General features: G+C 45.9%; 1 protein-coding gene across 1 annotated transcript; it reads right to left on the bottom strand.

Annotated features, from left to right (window-relative positions):
- Nucleotides 1-482: 482 nt before the first annotated feature.
- On the bottom strand, nucleotides 483-16,999 carry rerg (RAS-like, estrogen-regulated, growth inhibitor). The gene is made up of 4 exons (XM_068755383.1): nucleotides 16,939-16,999; nucleotides 5,897-5,953; nucleotides 2,713-2,786; nucleotides 483-1,209 (listed from the first exon to the last, which is right to left on the bottom strand). The coding sequence occupies exons 1-4, from the start codon at nucleotides 16,997-16,999 to the stop codon at nucleotides 799-801; spliced, it is 603 nt and encodes a 200-aa protein (XP_068611484.1). The 3' UTR covers nucleotides 483-798.
- Between the last annotated feature and the right edge of the window lie 229 nt (nucleotides 17,000-17,228).

Here is a 17,228-nt window from a genome sequence, read left to right on the forward strand (position 1 = left end):
TAAAGATACCAAGAACACTTTAGAACCCTTTGGTGCTGATCCAGATCACCATGTGGACGGTGTAGATCCAGTTAGGAGGGGATCTTGCTCTCCGAGTGCTTTTCTGGCTTGTCCTCTGAGTCTTTTGCGCAGTTTGGCGATGTCTGTGACCTTTTGAAGCTCGTGTGCACTGGAAAGCATGAAGGACCTCCCACTGGTGCGATTGGTACAACTTGGAAGAGTCCAAGTGGCTTCGTGTAGATTTCAGACATGATGGGAGAGGGAAAACCGAATCGTTGAACATTCTCCTCCCATTCTCAAGATATTTGTGCAGATGAGTATTTTAAATCCGTCGGAAAAAAATAATAAATAAATAAAAACTCCTTGAGATAAACTGTTGGGATACATCTCAGGTTTTTATTACAAGTGCACAGCTGATAGTTTCATCATACAGGTAACATACACAAATACCCCCCCCTCCCCTTATAACATTTCAACAGTTACAGCACGTTCCACTGTAGGTGCCTTTGGGTTCGGTGCACCTCGGACTCAGTGCTGCTTAAGGCTATTATACATGCTGTTTGCATGCTGATCTCTGCCTGATCTATCGACTGATGAAAAACGTTGAACCATTTCATCGATTCCTCATGAAGCACTTATTTTATTCTGATGCTTGGAACGACCTCCTCCGTTTAGGCTCCGATGATGAAGTGACATTAACAACCTCTCCCAGAGAGAAGAGATATTGCACACCTTATTTCAGGTCGATGATCGGAGGAACACGTTCCACATTGAGACAGTCCGTTTCAGGGCTCTTCCCTAGCTGCTGATCTTGGTCAGCATCTTGTTGATGGCCTGTTTGACGTGCGTGGTGGAGCTGCGGCGCCTGGCTTTGCCCTGCACGGCCTTGCGGCGCCTCACCTCCCGGCACAGCTCGTGGAAAGCCTCGGCCACGGTGCCGCCCTCATTGGCGCACGCTGAGCATTCATAGAAGGCGCACGCCATTTCAGCCGCCAGACGCTCGCCTTCCTCCGTGCCGACCTGCCGGACGTGGTCCAGATCGGACTTGTTGCCCACAAGGACCAAGGGTACATTTTTGGGCTTCTTCACCTCCTCTAAGAGACTCCGGAGCGGCGCCACTTCCTCAAAGCTTCCCCGGTCTGTGATGTCGTACACGATGACGAATCCGTCGCCCCAGCGCATGTGACCCTCCTTCTGCTGGACGTCCTCCTGAGGGGAAGATGCAGAATTTGGTGATAACCCCGAATGGTAAATTCAGATTTAAAGATTGTCGGAGGAATATTTTTGACATGATTCAGATGAAGATATTTCTTATGCTATGACATAAAGTTCCAAAACATGCCTTTCAGAAAGAAAAGGCATAAAGAGACGTCTCCGTATTTGATAGAGAAAGCTGAAAATACATCACGTCCCTCTAGTCTAAAGAATGTATAATAAAGTTTGACCGAATTTTGAACCTGGAATTTATGATCTAGCGACGCATTTTTAGACGTCCAGAGGCGGGAGAGGCCATCCGACACAGCGGTGCCTGGAATATTCAGACCACATCCTCATGTCAGCTGAAGACGAAGCGAGCGACGGATGGCTCGGATGTAGTGTCGCAGGGGAAATCAGCAGAACACCTACGCAGCACTGCAGCATATTTATCCCCAGCCAGAGGACTGACGCAAGCTGGAAGAACAATTCTATCTGCTCGTCCTGTTGCAGCCCTCGTCTGCGTGGCAGCAACACAGAAAACGATTTCGACGTTTCGCCGGGAGCCACATATTACTCTGCTAACGTGGGATCACCTTTTATTATTATTTTAAAATGCTCATTTTTGTTTTTATCACATATGACGTTGCAGCAAGATTTTCTTTTTTTGTTGTTACAATTTTCTCTTGGTTATATCCATCCAACCCTTTGCAGGATGGGCTCAACGCATGTTTGCTATAATAGTGATGGGATGAGTTTAAATGAAAGCAGCAGCGGCTCAATTAGCCTCAGACAGAGATGAGGAGCAACTTGGAAGTGTTTTAAAGCAGTGGTCCCCGAGCACCGGGCCGCAGCCCAGTACCGGTCCGTGAGGCATTTGTTACCGGGCCGCACAGAAAGAAGAACTAATTTATACAATTTCCATTGTATTAATTATTAGCGTCTAAAAGATGTTTTATTTTGAAAAACTACCGGATTTTCGCCAACGTAACATTCGCCTGTGAATTTTCATGCTTTACGTGATACGTTACTAAAAACAGACGTGAACTAGCGAAAATTAAATTAAATAACAAAGGTCTTTGGAGAGCTTCTTTGCTAATGGGAAAATCCAACTGAGGAGGAAGAAGAGAAGTGAAGTAAAAGACAAGAATTTGGAATTTATGACACAAAAAAACGTGAACATGAAGGACAGAAGCGATTATTGAGACCACAATTTATGGTGAGTAGATGTTGGTGTAATACTTTTTTAATAGTTATTGCAAGTGCATAATATAACGTTTATTGGTAAGATCATATTCCTCTTTTTTTATTTAATTACTCCCTCGGTCCACGAAAATGGACCGGTCCGTGTCAGGAAAAGGGTTGGAGACCACCGTTTTAAAGAACGGACCCGTTAGGACCCCCTGTTGAATTTATTAAGTTAACTCTCAGTCACAGAAGAAATAGCCGTTCAGTTGGAGCAGAGCAGAAACGTGCGACACGCCGGTGGATTACAGGCGCAGGGTTAATTCATCTCACCTGTCCTGCAGTGTCCAGAATCTCCATGGTAACGACCTCGTCATCTATGTTGGCCTGATGACGATACGTCGATTCTGGAAGGCACAAAACCAAAGATTAAATATGAATCCTAATAAAATAATAGTGAGTTTGTGAATCAGTTTGATAGTTCTGACCCAGGAAATGGGAGAGAACCATGTAGCACTCGTAGCACAATGAAGGGAGCACGACCTTTCAACTTTGTGATTGTGTATAATTTCACTTCCTAACCGTTTGAATGATCAATAGCTTACACATCTCACAATGGCTGAGCAAAGGGAAAACAACATTTGCATACCTTCCTTCTATTCTTATTCAATTTTCATCATTGTCTGATGAATCTCATCGTCCTCATGTCCAAAGAAGGACAAAACCCGAAGGACAAAACATCTGTGTTAGCCAAGGAAACGTTTTATTGCTCTGAAATGTTCTGCTCTTTGAAGCGTTTCTTAAATAGTCGGACCAGCTGCAGACTTTGACGAGGACCGGGACGATCCACGAAGGATTGAACTTTACTAATCGGTCGATGTGATCGTTTGAGCTCGTGCTCGTCTGCTGCTGGCTTCAGAAGGCCCCGGCTTCGGCCCGAGTGTGCGAAATGGACTTCCATGTGTTTCTGCTTGGCTCAGACTGGGTTGAAAAGAACATGACATGTCATTACCCTTTGGTTCTTGCCCTTTTATTGTCTTGCACTTTGGCTCCAAGCCCGTCCACCTACCCGAGCAGGTCGCTGATCCTCCTGAACCGCATCTTCATGACCGAACGCCTGAGCGTCACCTCGAGCATCTTTGAAAACGCTCTTATATTCCTGGAACAGCGATGCAGCTGTGACCTTTCCTTCCTTCAGCAGGAGTTATCTGCCTCAATTGCCCCCCTATAAAAACCCCATCTGTGTAAACGACGTCCAGAAATGCTGCTTGGGAAGAGATTCTGAGGGTTGAGGCCTCATTTAAGGGAGAGGGTGAATGCTGCATTCAGCACAGAGCTAAAGGTGGGCATGAAGGTCAGAAAGCAAGACGATGACTGGACATATCGAAAACCAATATGAGTAGACTCGGCGGCTAATGTCGGCGTATCAGGAAACGCTGGTAACTTCACTGATTCCTGTTGGCACTCCTTCATTTGCATGGTTGCTGGTTGTCAGGGTAACGCAAAAAGTACTGGATGGACTCAACTAAACCTGCTGGAGGGGTGGAAAAACAAGGCGTTCAACTTGCGCAGGGGTTTTCTGCCTGTGACACTGAGAGATTTGTCCGAGCTGGATCGTTATTCGAGGTATTTAAGCTAATATTAAAGTTTTATGTAGCTCTTCACTCTTTCATGTGAGGATTCCTATGACGTAGATGAAATGCCGCAGAGAGCCAGCGGTGGGGGCCGACTGATTTATACAGCTACCCTTGGGATAGCCTATTGTGGGAGCCATGACTGTGTCGGCTGCAAACGCACCCCCCCCCCCCCCCCCCTCTCTATGCGTGGCCTTGAGATGAGATGGTGTCTCGTCCAGAGTGTACCCCCCCCCCCACCTCCTGTCCGTAGCCAGCGGAGATAAGATCCAGCAACATCCGCGAGCCATACTTTGGATAAACGCGGCAGAAGACGAGACAATTACGAAGAAGAAAATAAATGAATGAATGAATGAATGAATGAATGAAAATGCAAAGCCATCGTGAGGCTCCACATCCCAGCGGAACGCCGTTCATTCTAAAGGTGGAAAAGAGCATGGGGGTCATCAGGTGTGACCCTGGAAAGAGAAATGGGGGCAGGAAGGCAGACTGAGGTGTGAACGGGAAGCCCCCCCCCCCCCCCCCCCCATCTCTGTGAGGGGCATAATAACGTGTCAAACACTTCATGGGTAATTGCAGTCAGGCAGTCTGATTGGTCACAGAGACTCTCCAGCAGTGCTGTTATTCCCATTATGCACCTCAAGCTGTGCTCTCTTGGTTGTTACGCCAACTCTTCTGGTAACCAAGGAGGCAGCGGCCACTCTTTTCTGCTTCCTCCCTCTTCCTGTGGAAAACATTTTACCCTGCTTGGTACTTATGAAGTACCCATGTTGTATGATGATGTATTGCTGTTTTGTTAGACTCAAAGGCAGGAACGTGTGACTCTTTTATTTCTAATAATATTCGTGTGCCCTTGCAAGCAGCTGAACGCCTTCCTACAATCTTCCCCGTCGTATGCGGGGATGCAAGGAGGAAGGAGACCTGGTTATGAGATTACAAGCCATATGTTGCTCCATAAATTAGCTGGAACCAAAAAGGACTTCATCATGTGATCCGAAGGTTCTGACCTGCTGCATACAACCAGAAAAAGAGAAGCATCTCACAGACGGGATGCAGGTCTGATGCCTCATAATTACACCGTAGAGAAGAGGCTCAATCTGCGTCACTGAATAACAAGATCAAATCTATAATTATTCACCGACGAGGGCAGAAGAACCTCCTCTGCATGAATCCTGTTTGCACTTTGAATTGTTCTTTCAACGTAACAAAAACTATTTTCATCCACTGCATCACTGATGACCTCATCCCTCATAAAATATATTTTCATCTTGGTGCTGCATCTTGTTTTTGCACCATTCGATTCGGAACATGCAGTACTGATATATATACATACATATATATATATATATATATGCTCTCAGAGAGGGTGTTGTTAGCATGTTCATGTCTATATGCTAAGTATGCTATTTTAGTGTAGCATAAAGGTAACGTGCAAAGAAGAGCAGTTAAACTGTAAAAGAAAATCACCATCTAAGCATCACTAATTCATTTATTACTACTTGTTCACTCATTCATTTATTAATACTTGTTCACTAATTCATTTATTACTACTTGTTTAATCTGTCAAAGTGTCAAAATATTGATTTTTGACTAATGATAATGCAAGTGGTCAAACTATTGGCCACCAGCATAGTTGAGATTCAAGGAAGGGGCTGCTAGCAGTAGAAATACGTACATCCCCCAAACCAAAAAAACACAAATGGGTACATTTTGTAAAATGTGAAAACAATCCAAAATGCAATGAACAACTCAGAATAAACCAATAACTTACAAATTTAGATGAATAATTGTTACGTCTAATAAAGGATCAGTAAAGTGTCATTGCTTTGCAGAGAGTCCCAGCTGTTTTTGAATCGGGGTTGTTATAGCAACCGTTCCCTTACCCAGCGTCGGGTCGTACTCCCAGATGAAGCGTCTGGTTAGAAATCTCACGACCAAAGCTGGAAGAGCAGAAAAAAAACAGTCAGAATACAAACACAAGAAAAGTATTTTATTATACTGCATGTACATCCGGTGACGATGTGAAGTTTTTATTATGTAATATTGACGTGTCTGTTTACTAAAGCAGAGTGCCCGTCATTCACACGGAGCCAGGAGGTCGTTACCTTTGAATCACTCGCAGCTACAAACCAATCAGAGTGTTTCTTGTGATAAAACACCAAAATAAAAGCGTGACTCTCTACAGTAGCGTTCTAGAGCGGAAGAGGCGCTCGTCCTTCTTTTTGATTCCTCGTGTCCAGAGAACGCTTTCCCAGCGTCATGTAAATGGGGCTAAAGCTAGGAGGCGATTAGCTTAGCTTAGCATATTGAGTCCTTTAATATTGTTATTATGTGATGGTTTATAGACAAGATAACAACACTTATAAATACACATCTTTTTTTTTTTTACTCCTAAAGCATCACTACATCACCGAGGCCCAACATTCATCTACAAACTCTGCAACTACTCATTTTTCTCTTCTTGATTTCTTCTGCCCACATTTCAAACCGTAACCGAATAAAGAAACGCTCCACATTTAGCGTAGTAAACCCCCCCCCCCCCCTTGTTTTTGGCATCACACGCCAACAAGCAAGTGGCGTCTCCGAGTCTTGAGGCGCCGCCGTGTGCCCGAGCAGCTCTGAATGGGTCTGGATAGTCCAGGCTTCTATTCTCATGTCAACTTCTGGTGCCGCTCCGTCAGGAAAAGGGCTTCAAACACAAAGCTTTGCATCTTAGCTCGGAAAATGCTGCTCACAAATGATCCAGGGCAACGAGAGGGGAAGAAAAGACATGAGAGTCTCTGCCAGGTTTCGTTCCCCCCAACGAACTTTTGCATTGAGCGTTGAGCTAAACGCTCATTTACTTCCTGACTCCAGCGACGGCTCGACAGCAAGTAATTTGTCACGTTGCTGAGAACACGGGCCGACGCACACTGAGATTATCCTTTCTGCTGCCGTGGGCTGGATTCCATGTGGACAGAACAAGCAGTGGGGTGTGAAGCCCCCCCCCCCCCTCATTAGAGGTAACTGTATCCCTCTCTTTTCACTGCCACTAGAAGAAATGTACACATGGAGAAGAGGAGTCTTTGTTGACGTGCGTCGCTGTGGACACTGTGGCCCAGATTCACTAGCGGCTCACCGGCTGAATGGTGTTCTGTATCACCAGGCTGATCGGATCGCACGGCCAGCAAGAGGGAGACTGATGAGAGTGCTGATAAATACATTAAAAAGTAGCTTCTTTGCAGCTGCATTAGACACATATAGGGTGACCAGGCGTCGCGCACTGTGCGGGATTGCACGGCATTTTTATCTCAAATCCGGCATCACATTTCACGTTTCATTTGAGAATTGGAACGACCTTACGTTCACCTTGCCATCGCTGGCCGTAGCACAAGGGAAGATGAGATGTGGACGAGGAGTCACACAGTCTGAAGCCGAGGCGTCACCGAGGCTCTCTGAGTGGACGATGGAGACGTTTTTCCAGACTCGCCTCGAACGCATCATGACAGGGGGTGTGTTTGCATAAAACCCGCATTGTCCAAAATTACCTTCTTGCATCAGCAGCAACTTGTTGGACTATTTGCAAACAAAGCAAAAGTAATTAGTGGCCCAGTTCTGAGCCGGCCTGACGTCGCTCAATCAGGAGCCGCTATTGAATCCCCACGGCAACCAAACGGACGCCTGTTGATCTTCAGCCACAACAACAGCTGAGAAGTGGAGCTTGTGTTCATGTCATGGAAATCCATGTCACAGAGGACCACTGTGTGTGTGTGTGTGTGTGTGTGTGTGCACGTGTGCGTTACTATTACTGAGTCACTTCACCAATATCTTCACGTCTATTTAACACCTAAAACTAAGAAATGTTAACGATGCGTTTAAAAAGATTTGCTACAACACCTCATTAAAATAGCAAAGAGCAGATTCGTGTTGGGCTGCAATCATCTCTGGCTTTGGCTGCTGGCGGTGCTAATTTGTACCGATGACGTCACCGTGTACCTCATAAAGCTGCCACCCGCTGATTGGAAGCCGTGTTTGTCCTGTTTTTAACGTGAATAGACGAGAGGTGAATCACGGCGACAACTAAAATGAGTTTTATTGCATTTCAGCCAAAGGGAATTCAAATCCTTCCTCCTCCTCCTGAGTATCTGACGGATTGCTATTTGCAGCCATGTTTACCCAAGTTCTCACAGACTGACGTTTGGATTAAGTTGTTTAATCTGACAGATGATTTGAGACTCTGATGCAGAATCACTTAAAAGGTATCTGGTTGAGAAGCCAGACAGAACTAATGGAAATAGATGTTTAAGCACCTTGCTGAACGAGGCTCCGCCAGCACCAATGTGCGTTCCCATCACAGAGAAGTGGTCTCCCAGTATCAGTCCCATTATGTTGCCAATATCAGAGCTCTTCCCAGAGTTCCTTTCAAGCACTGGTCAGCATCTTAAACCACAAGCTCCAAATAGATCTTCTCATCTGGGAGTCTGCGTGGTTCTGTGGGGAACGATCGATCGCTGTCTGCTGGCAGATATAGATCAGCTCAGCCCCTTTCCAGATCAGATTAAACCCTGCCTCCGGGCTCCCAGCGCATTCTAGATTTATCAAAAGCCTTAGAAGGGATGTGGGAAGTCTAAAGTGAGGAGGATAACGACAACATGGATGAATGTCCCTGTCCGAGTCCGACTTTCTGACTTGTTGCTCGGTAGGATTCGGGTTTTAAACTCTGAAACGCAGCCGACAAATGAATTCGTGAGTAAAAACTCAGAGCTTAGGAAACCAATCTGTAGCTTAGCGTGACGGAGAGGTTCTCCTCTCTGACACGCTACAGGTCTTACCTTTTATGAAAAGACAAGGAAGACACATCTGTTAGTTTACGTCATTCGGACTTTCCTCTTAACATTTAAAGCAAAAACGTACAATATAAAATCACCCCACGTAAAGTAAAGATGGCGCCGGTGGGCGTGTCGCTCCCACACACATGCCTGACCGTCAGTCGTGACGCTTCACCCCGGTTTCCTACCATGGAGTTACTGAATGGAACCAAGCTGCTAAACAAACCGGACCAATGAAAAGAATGCCCCACATGTCATCTGTCTTTATTCCTTCAATGCAGCCATCGGTTTTATATTTAACACCTTTCTATATTGCCAGTTGCCATCAAGTTGACACGAGAAGCACTCGCCTATACTTTCTGTGCGTCATTATCTCAAATCTGGGACTCGCTATTTCACAAATGACTAATTGTTCGGGTTTAATTTCTCCCCGTGGTCGTCATAAACCGAGAGTGGAAAGCCTGACGACCATCCTGTAATAAAAGGGGAAGAGGCTGGGTGCGCTGGATTCCTTCCCACGATGCTTAGCTTTAAGTGCAACACTGAGGAAATGCTGTTTTGCATATAATAATAGAGACGATCTCCATTTACAACTATGCATAATTAATGTATAATTACCAGTAGTAAAATGAAGGGGCTTTTGCATGAAACCCCTTTTAATTCCCTGATCACTGAAGAGCATCTGATATGCAAACCGGCTCAGATTACACCACTTGAGCTGCCGGATGGCGTGAACAGATTGGTGGGAGCGTGATATGGCCCGGGTGTCCCGGGAGAACGCCTGCAGGGGGAGACGGCTGCAGTGTGAGCAGCCTCCAGTGTGGCTGGCAGCCCACCGTTAAAACATGGGGCGTAATCACAGGACAGTGTTCTGCTAGCCTGGTGGGTGTTAGCGTCACATGACAGCGTTCTGCTAGCGTTCTGATTGGTGTTAGCATCACATGACAGCGTTCTGCTAGAGTTCTGATGGGTGTTAGCGTCACAGGACAGCGTTCTGCTAGCGTTCTGATGGGTGTTAGCATCACATGACAGCATTCTGTTAGCGTTCTGATGGGTGTTAGCATCACAGGACAGCGTTCTGCTAGCCTGATGGGTGTTAGCATCACAGGACAGCGTCCTGCTAGCGTTCTGATGGGTGTTAGCTTCCTCGAGTTAACAGCGATCGAATCGCCAGATATGGTACGTTACGCTCCTGAGCCGTTCGATCTAGAAGGTAAATGGGTTTTACTGCAATCGTGAGTGACAGCACCGCCCACAGCGCCACCGTGCCACCGGCTACCTACTAAAGAGCACATCAATCCTTAATGACAGACGTTAACTGTGTTATACCGTCTGGATGGTGAAAGGTCAAGGTCACTCGTAACAGTAAATCCAGTCTCTCCCTTTACGGCCCACGGCGCGACTGTTGTTTCGCTCTTCCTGCTCTCATTATCCATGTTACCACTGGGAGGGGCGGCTCTTTAAAAGCTAATAAACGTAGAGAAATCGACCTACTCAGCACCAAACGGCAGCTTAATGATATTTCTAAGGAGTTGGCATGAACCAAAACGGATCTTAAAACGTGGCCTGAGTTTTTCACACCGTTGCTGCTCGTCAGCAGCTTTTCCATTCATTGATCACGCTGGCCTAGTGAATCAATGCCAATCAGTTACAGCAAACCCTGAGAAGTGAAGAGTGTGAGTCGGGGAGTCGAGTCAGGATGGGCAACAAAGAAGGTTCTTCTCGTTTCTCATCAGTCCTTCTCTGGCTTCCTCCCACCTCCAAAAACATGCAGCTTAGGTGAACTGGCCACTCTAAATTGAATGGGTGTTTGTCTGTGTGTGGCCCTGTGAAGAACTGGCGACTTGTCCAGGGTGTGCCCTGCTTCCCACTTGAAAAATCTGAGTAATTTGTTTCAAATTACGATTTTCTGCAGAGCTGTGGGCGTCTCTTTATTTGAGCACAAGTCGCCACATGTATCACGTTCGCTTTGAATGACAGTAAAGGTCAGACAAACTTCCCTCCACTCCATTTTGGACCAGCTCCATGAACACACAATGGCTTGAACAAGAGGTAGTCGTCTTCCTCGGGGCCCGGTGGCTCTGTAAAATAGGACGCCATCGAGGATTTGCTTTCGCGTCCATGAATACGTTAAAGGACAGAAGTTGCGGGGTGGAGCAGGAAGAGCTTGTGGGCTCTAACGCCACATTCATCCCTTTAATTTAGCCTCTAACAATAGCACCGTGGAGCCGTTCAATAGGAGCCATATGCGAGGCAGATGAAGGCAACCACACCTTCAGAGCCGCCATCAAAGCGACTACACACACAAAAGTGAAGCGCTGTGTCTAGCTGGGGGGGGGGGGAGTAGGCTCTATTTTTACCGTGAAGAATGTCAACCTGTGATTTAAATACGCGCTGTGGTGCAGAGTTTAAAAAATCACATCATCATCATCATCATCATCGGGGACCTTCTAACAAACCTACAAAACATTGTAGAACAACTGGCTTAGAAAAACCATATTTTCTCAGAGATCCAAATAAAGAAAAAAGCGGATTGGAAGCGCGTCCGTGCTTTCCAATAAACATCGGAGGCTTGCAAAAGCAAAGGGCACCAGGACACTCCCGAGCCGAGTGGATTTCCACGACCACAAGCGCTCTCAGCTCAGACGTACATTTAGATGCATACATAAATACACTTCAACACTGCGCTGAAACTGGAAAGACACATTTCCCATCATTACAAAGAGAGAATGCAGTTTGCACGACGCACTTCAAAGAGGTTTCTCAGGCATAAGGATGAGATGCTGACGCATGAGAATCTTAAAAAGCTACGGCTGATACGTTTGCATTGTTTGACGCACGACGAAATGTTGAGTTGTTGCACACAAAGATTAATTCGGCTGCTTTGTGACCTGGTTCCCGCTGTTTCAGCGTTGGCTTGCTCTGAGTTTAGGGAAAGGTTGGGGAAACATTTGTGGTCGCTGTGGTTGAAAGTAATCATCGCTGACTTGGCAGGAAACAGGAATGAAATCGGTCGTGTCCCATGTGAAAAGCACAAGTTCATCGACCCCCCCAATGTTACATAAGGCTGGGCTTTGAGGGGTTAACGCACTGATCTTGGGTCCTGATTAGTGGATTTACAGTCAGATTCCGCCTGTTGACAGCGACGGTCTGTTGAATTTTATTTATTATGTCAGGCAATCGCATTAACTAATATTAGATTAATTATTTGGTCACTCTAAACTATATTAAATCTATTTTATTCACCAGTGCTGCAAGCTATTGGGGAAGAGGCAAAGCCCCCAGAGGGAGCCCACACAGAAACGGGGAGAAAGGGTCTGTCCAGAATCGAATGAAATTAAAACACACAATGTATTCTGATTACATTAACTTCTTTATGCATGGGAAGCACATTTAAAATAATAAGTAGACTTAGAAACATGTCAAAATCACAATCAGGTCACAATCAGTTTTTCTTTCTCAATCAATTTAATTTGTGATAGTAGGAGGGAATAGTGAGGAATAAATCAGATGCAGTCTCGCTGACGGCTTTGACTATCAAACAGTAACCCAAACCTCTGCCGATAACTTGAGAAGCGAGAGAGAAAGTGCATAATGGATCCACCATGAGAATTTAAAAGCAGTGCTAATCAGCTGAGAGTATCCAGGGGAGACGACGGTGATGACTCACGCCTGTCGAGGACAGCCTCAGAGTCAACCGAGACATGTGGAGGTAGAGGCGAGGCAGAGATGCGCTCTGAAATCCTCATAATTCAATAGCATACATAGGTCGAAGGGCGGCACGTGTGTTCTCCTCGTGTGTGCGTGGGTTCTCTCCAGCTTCTCCCGAGTTCCTTCCGCCACCAAAAACATGCATTTCGGAGAAAAGCAAGCAGAGTGTGGGCAGACTGAGGGAATTCAGGTTTTCTGATGATTAATTAAGCCTTGGAGGTGTTAATCCGCAGTAACAGAAGACTAATCTTCTACCTGTCCTGCAAAATGTGTTGTCCTTTTCTTTGACAATATTGCAATCGACATTTATTCATGGTTCACACTTGTATCTCAAATTCTATAAATATTCATGTGCTTGTGCATCGGATCTCAGACCAGTCAGGCACTTTCCTCTTTCTTCCAGAAGGAAAACACGCGTCCAAAGAAGCCTTGGGCCTGCCTTGCATGAATTTTCACCGGCAAAGCAGGATATGCTGAGAGCTCTGAGTCTGAGCTCAACGCAGCCTGAACAAATACGACACCTTTAAGTACATAAAAGTTATTTAACAGAGCGCCGGAGCGGCGAGTCGCTCTGAAAGCCTCTCACAAATCGTTTCATATCTCTGACATCTGGCACTAACAGGTTGATAAGAACAATTGTCCCAAAGCATAATGCATTCAGTGAGTCACACCTCGTGGCTGCTCACTGGATCCGGCATGCAGAAGGCAATCAGGGAGGTCAAACGGCCGGCCCGAATCCCAGCTGGGGGCTCTCTCGGCTGTCAAAGACCAAATATGTGCCTGGAAACCTGAGCGGCAGGAAGAGCGACGGTCCCCCTGCCTCTGGATCTTGCTAATTGTTCTGTGGCATTGGGGAGAGGAGCCGTGCACAGAGGGCCTGATGGATGTGATTTAATTACTTTCATTTCCTCCTGCAGGCATCAGGAAGTGGATTTGGGAAGCAGCATGAAAGCTGCGGAGATGATTTGAGTGTGAAGGTTTGGCTTTGCCATTCAGCGGGATGCTAATTTCATAATGGTTATAATAAACTCGCAACGTGATGCTCTCAGCATCACTCGCAGACATGCTGTTCACCTTCAGGGCTCCGTTTAAAGGAACTATCTCGCCATCAAAGACATGATCCTCATGTGTGAGGATAAACGAGCAGCAATCTGCTCACATCTCCGCTGATGCAGCTTTCTCTCCGCAGTGCAATGCCATTCAAAATATATCAATGAGGTCGATACTCAAATACCAAAATGTGATTCGACACCAGAACTCCCATCTGCCTTTTCACACACCTTTTAAACCTTTTTAGCCGTCGCCTTATTTCTGTTTTGTGGGCGGCAACGCAACAATGAGATGTTGAGCAACAGGAAAACACGCACTGCTTCGAGTTGTCTCGGAATGTCCTGTCCACCGAAGGGAAACAAGACTTTTAACCGAGGTGTGTTTTACTCCCCTCTGCATGGGTTCTTTTTCCATTTCCACTCACTCATAGAACGATTTTCTGCAGATGGGGATTTATTTGTGCTGCTGAGAGGAGGAAGCGGAAGAGGAGGAGGAGGAGGAGGACGTTAGGTGTCTGAATGAGATGGCGTTCATTTGGCCTCTGGATGACAGTTTAGACAACGGTCCAGAGCGAAACCAGGAAAGCTCGGGCTGCCTCAGCTTCACGCTGATTTTACAGTTTAAAATGCCCCCCAACACATTTCCACGCTGGCCATTCATCAACGATGAAAACTATCACCAGATACTGTTTAAAAATGAAATGTGATGCTGATTGTTTTTCTACATCCCGTTTCATTTTGCTGTTGCCTCCTTTTCTTCGTGCACTGGGGTCCAAGGTTGTTGTTGTTATGGTGAGCAGCTGACCGGTTTGACTGAGGAAGGCTGTTTTGGGCAGCTATGGATGGTTTTATGTGTGACAGAGACTTTAAACTGCATTCGCTGAAGACGAGTGTGAGTGATGGATGAAGTCGGCACGAAAAGAGAAATGGGATTTGCTGCACACTGCAGATGGAAATGGCATTTAAGTCTTGTTGGCCAGTTCCAGAACTTTGTATTTGAATGACTCCGATGAAACAGTGAATTTCCAGTGAATCATTTAAAGCTTGGGACGACTATATGAACTTTGACGATTCTGACATTTGTTTAGCTGGTAAAAAAATTGCCCATCTGCCGGGGAGCATTAGCAATCATTAAGGAAATGCTAATCGTCCTGGGGAGTCTGATTGCCTTTGTGGTTTCGGTCCCTTCTTTGTTTTCTACTCCAACAAGAGGATAAGTATCTACATTTTCTGCCAGTCTCTCAGAAATGAATAAGTCTCTTTGATGAGAGGTCAGACTTAAATCCAGATGATTCTTCTTTTTTGCTCTTCGTGATTGCCAATTATTTCTGAATCCAAGGAAATGGCTTTATGGAGTACAAAAGAGTATCACAAGCTGCTCGGTTTTGTGATCTCTGTCTTGTGGTTCATCAGGAGGGAGAAGCCGCTGAAAGGCTCTTGTATAGATGAGGGCCGTCCATTGTGTGAGGGATCACCAGGGCTACGCGTAGCTTCAGACGCAACACGACATGTGGGGCATGATAGTGGAGGTTGCTGGGTCAGTGTTTGTGGCTCTCTCTATGCTCTCTCTCTTTTTCCTCAGATCTGAGAACTTGGTGATCCATACTTTCCTCTAGAGACGAATGTGAACCTGGTGTATTGGGACAACTCTTGGTGATGGTTGGATGGAAGGGGTAGAATTAAGGGGCACAAATAAATCCATTGCACTTTCTTCTCAGAACACTGTGTATTTGTCACTTTTTGTTTGTCCATGTTGTATGTTCACTGCGGTGTGCACAGCCCTCTACGGCGGTAAGCAGGTAATAAAATCAATAAAATATGAATAGGCTAGGCTGCCAAGAGGGCAGGTGACGGTCACAATCACTATAAGAATAAAAATTGCATAGAACTCTAGCAGTGACTGACGTTATGTACGTCACTGTGGAGCACGAATGCAGACAAGGTAAGAAAAAAAGAAGAAAAAAGGAAGAAAAAAAAAGAAAACAGACGCAACAACCAAGACGCTGTTTCTCTTTTCGTACATTACGAGAGCAAAAGGAGGCATTCAGCTGACAAAAGAGGACAGGGCAACCGTAAAGGCGCATTCATCTAATGCCCACAAAAAGTGGGCGCTACATTTTACAGTTTCTCACTAACATTTTACCACAAGTATGATGAAACCTGTAAATATTCTTCACGTGGCCGTCTACAGCCGCTTTATCCGCCTTGCGGGTCACGGGTGTTGCTGAAGCCTATCCCAGTTGGCTATGGGCGAAAGGTGTGGTACACCCCGGACAAGTCGCCAGCGCATCGAGGGGCTGCTAATTAGCGAATGCTATGGCTGAATGGTTGTCGGATGGAACTATAAACAGGTTTTTAACAGTGGTTGTTACGATGCTCTGACTTGCTCAGCCTTACAGACGTTCTTTTCTAGACGCATCTCATCTGCTATCTCTCTCCAGGTCTTGGTAAAGCACTCGGTCTGCTTTTTTGCTTTTTTTTTGCAGCTGTAAAACTAGATGGAGCGTGTGCACAAATTCAACGACCATCACGAAGGTGATATTTTTAAAAAAGAAATTCGGAGTGACGCATTTCATTGCCCCAAAGCTTTAAACGGCAACAATTCAGAGAGCATTTTCACCGGAGAACATGAGGTCCCCTGCCTCAGCACAGAGAGTAACAGCGGAGGTTGGGGAACAAGGAGGAAGAGACAGTCGTGGTGAAGGTTCAGACGGATGATTGGCAGCTTTTGGAGAGATGAAGTTCACTGAAACAAGATATGTCGGACAGGACTAACGGTCCCCGAGAAAGAAGTTGAGGATTGGAGTTCACGTTCTCCCGTTCTTTAGGTGTGCATGTCAGATAGTGTCTGCCTCACTGGCATGTTTTACAACACTGCTAAAGGTAGGTATCATTTTCAGCGCAGTACCCGAGTTGACCTCCTCGGGCGTTTCCCTGGCGTCTTTTCTACATCACACCGATCCCCTGCCAGGTTTTCCAACAGCTGATTGCTAGGCAGAAGCAATCTGTCTTGATTTGCAGCCAGAAGGAATACATATGGTTTGTGTTATTGTGCTAGCAGCTCGAGAAAGCAGGACAGCGCCAGGTGGATGCTAAATCAAAAAGGTAAAGAGTCAACTGTGGGAGTGAAGGTATTTACAGGAGAGCAAACAACAACCTGCTACTGTAATGAGGAGGAGGAGGAGGAAGGAGAAACGTATTAGAAAGCAGAGGTTGTGTGTTTTATTAAAGGTGGCCTGGAAGTAGATTAGTACAAATTGTCAAATCGCGTCATTTAAATATTTCAATCCCTTATCAGACCTCAAAGTGAGGTCTGATAAGTGCAACCGATAAGTGCAAATGCGTGCGTGTCTTTACCTGACTTGCCCACGCCGGCTCTGCCGAAGACGGCCAGCTTCACTTCTGGACTTTTGGCCATGACGGCAGCTGCAGCCAATGAAGAACAGTGAAGCAGTCAGCGAGATCCGGCCTCAGCCATCCGTCCCCTCATCCAGCACAAAGGAGGACGAGTCTGAGCAAACAGTGAAGGACATATTCTTTGTCATGTCGGCACAGTCCAACAAGTTGATTGTTTGACTAGCATAGAGTAATGCTGTATTCTCCTGCTGGCTGGTAATACCTTGTGAAAGTATTTTCACTTTTAACCC

This window comes from Brachionichthys hirsutus, chromosome 22, assembly GCF_040956055.1.
Source record: "Brachionichthys hirsutus isolate HB-005 chromosome 22, CSIRO-AGI_Bhir_v1, whole genome shotgun sequence".
In the NCBI taxonomy this organism is placed as follows: domain Eukaryota; kingdom Metazoa; phylum Chordata; class Actinopteri; order Lophiiformes; family Brachionichthyidae; genus Brachionichthys; species Brachionichthys hirsutus.

Coding starts and splice junctions, on each gene's coding strand:
- rerg (XM_068755383.1), bottom strand. CDS start 16,999: ATGGCCAAAAGTCCAGAAGTGAAGCTGGCCGTCTTCGGCAGAGCCGGC. Junction 5,954..16,938: donor AGCCGGCGTGGGCAAGTCAG/GTAAAGACACGC, acceptor CTGCTCTTCCAG/CTTTGGTCGTGAGATTTCTA. Junction 1,210..2,712: donor TTCTGGACACTGCAGGACAG/GTGAGATGAATT, acceptor TCTTCCCCTCAG/GAGGACGTCCAGCAGAAGGA.